Genomic DNA, 2572 nt, shown 5'->3' on the forward strand with positions numbered 1-2572 from the left:
TTTTTGTGACGTTTCTCGTTGGCTACATTGGCTGCCTGTGGACGCCTCCCCGCGCGCTGCCCGCACCCCGCCGCACCACTCACCCTCCCACTCCAAACTCTCTCTCTCCCCCTATCTCTCACATTCTCGGCGCCTTTCCCCCGCACCCGCCGCTGTAGTGAGGCGGGCACACGGGAACACACAGTCGTGTAGTCTGCAAGACGAGGAACAAGCGCGGGATCACACGAACAGACGAAAAAGAAAAGGCAAAAAGAGGTGTGTAATACAAGCGAAGGAAAAGAACGGAAAACCACAAACAACAACAACAAAAGGGAAGCATGGCGACCGCCGTGGCTGCTGATAGCCCAGCTCGTGCCGTGCAGTCGGAGATTGACGTGCTGCAGGCGGATCTGCACCGCAACGTTGGCAGACTCGTTGTGGGCGGAAACGTGAAGAAGAACGTCCACTACGAAGCACGCCACGCCGTGATTTCCCAGGCCATTGCGGATGGGAAGCTCCCNCGAACCTTCTGGGCGGACGCCATCATTGCAGTCCTCGAAACACCAGGCGCAGATGCTGCAGCTGACGGGCGGCTGCTCGGCACGTATGACGTCGCACTGCTGCGGGAATACCTGAAGGATATGAAGGTGACTTATACAGAGGTGGGTGTCAGGGTGACACTGGTGTTCGCGCCAAATCCCTTTTTTGAAGAGACAGAGCTGTGGGGTGAGGAGCGGCAGCTGGACAAGGGGGAGCGAAAAGATAAGGGCGAGGAGGACGATGGTGATAATGATGATGATGACGACGACGACGTCTGCTGTTTCTCTGGCATCACATGGAAGCCTGGCCACGGCCCTGACCTCGATGAAGAAGAAAACGATGATGAGGGCCACCATAAAGCTAATAATAATAATAATAATACTAATAAGGACAAGGATGCTGAAGATGGGGGCAGAAAGCGCGAGCGGTCAGAGACTAGTACGCGTGGGTGGAGTTTCCTTGATGTGTTCAGTGCAATGCTGCCGCACCCCGAGGAGGACGAGGAGCTTGACGAGGAGGACGACGACGAGCTCGCTGACGCCGTGGAGAGGTGGGAAGCGGAGATGGACGATCGCAAGGATCTGCTAATGACGCTGGTGGAGGAGGTCTGGATGAACCCTGTCGCCGCACTGACGAAGGGGAAGGGCAGCAAGAAGGGGGATGCGGGCGAAGCGGTGGAGAGCGGCTCGGCAGCGAAGCGCGCCAAGACGGAGTGATGTGTCCCGTGACGCTACACACACACACACACACACACACACACAGATGCACACGTGTAATTATCGCCGTGTCGGCTTGTCAGCTGTTTAAAGATGAATCAAAGGAAAACAAAAAGACATCAACACCAACTAAGTAGCGTTGGACTCTACTTTCGTGCCCCACGTTAGCTCACGCGCGCATGCACGTGTGAGCTTGTGTGGCCTGGAGAGTGAGTATGAAATAGTTGAAAGGACAGAACAAAGGCGAGCTGATTAGAGTGATGACAAAGCGATAAATTTGAACTTGTGGATGCAGCCGCCTTTGCTCCTCATACTGTTCCTCTTGCCTTTTTTTTTCTTATTGCCTTACGGTTCATGCATCACTTAATCAAGTGGTGCAGGCTCTTGTTGCCTTTGCCCAAGAAAGACACGATGAAGACGCTGCGAGTACCGTCCTCGTTCCGGGACAGCCACCCGCAGGGCGGAGCAAAACGCCTCGTTTTCCCTCGCATTGGGCCGTTTGCGTTTCAAAGTTTGTTCCAAACGCTCCATCATGCTGGGACAGCTGAGCGGCCCCTCAGTTGATGTGGGGGTGCATAGGTTGTAAGGTGAAGAAGGACCTTATAGGTGCGCGTACGCACACTGGCCCATAAATGTGTGATCTATGCCTCAATATTCCCAGGACCAATTATGTTCGTCAGCTGCGGCTGTTACTCATTTTATGCGACCAACATCCATGCAGAAGGGGGACAACAACACGGCTGGACGAACTTCTTTTTTGTTTTCTCTTTCCACCGCTATTTCTCCATGGAGAGGGTACGGCGCATGGCTCCCACACCGTCTCCGCTTGGGTTTTTGGTTTCGCTTCTGATACCGGTCATGTTGGAGTGTTGTGTCTGTGTGTCTATCTATCTGCGTGCGTGCTGTCTACCCTCTGCTGGCTATCCAGCTGCGCCGACTCCCTTTGCGCTGCATTGTTGACTGGTGCCCACACCATTTCAGCCTTCTTCTTCCTTGGGCTGAGAGGAGAGGAGAGGAGAGGAGAGGAAAGAGCAGCAGACAGGACAGGAGAGAAGAAGAGAGGAGAAGAGTCCCAATGGGCGGCGGGATCTCGCAGGTGTGCGGCTCTCCTTCGAAGGGCGACAAGCAGCCGCGCGGGGCGGGTTGCGAGGGGAATAAGGGTGGAGGCGCGTCCAAACCCGAGAAGAGTGCTAAGGGAAGCCGAAAAAAGAAAGGGGACGGCGACCAGACTGCCGCGCAGCCGCCCATTCAATATCGTTGCAAAGGGCCAACGGTGACTGGTGGCGAGATGATTCCCGTGCTGTCGTATGGTGACCGCACTGATGCGATGTGGACGC

The 2572-nt window shown here is 55.2% G+C and overlaps 2 protein-coding genes across 2 annotated transcripts; one reads left to right on the plus strand and one right to left on the minus strand.

Annotated features, from left to right (window-relative positions):
- Nucleotides 1-317: 317 nt before the first annotated feature.
- DQ04_03761040 (hypothetical protein) lies at nt 318-1235 on the plus strand (the record flags this gene model as incomplete). The annotated part of the gene is made up of 1 exon (XM_009313102.1): nt 318-1235. One exon carries the CDS (start codon nt 318-320, stop codon nt 1233-1235), a length of 918 nt encoding a protein of 305 aa, XP_009311377.1.
- An 883-nt stretch (nt 1236-2118) lies between these two features.
- Nucleotides 2119-2572, minus strand: DQ04_03761050 (hypothetical protein; the record flags this gene model as incomplete). Its single annotated transcript, XM_009313103.1, has 1 exon — nt 2119-2572. A coding segment is annotated over one exon (454 nt), but the record flags the coding sequence as incomplete, so codon positions are not given.

This window comes from Trypanosoma grayi (genome assembly GCF_000691245.1).
Source record: "Trypanosoma grayi strain ANR4 Tgr_376_V1, whole genome shotgun sequence".
In the NCBI taxonomy this organism is placed as follows: domain Eukaryota; phylum Euglenozoa; class Kinetoplastea; order Trypanosomatida; family Trypanosomatidae; genus Trypanosoma; species Trypanosoma grayi.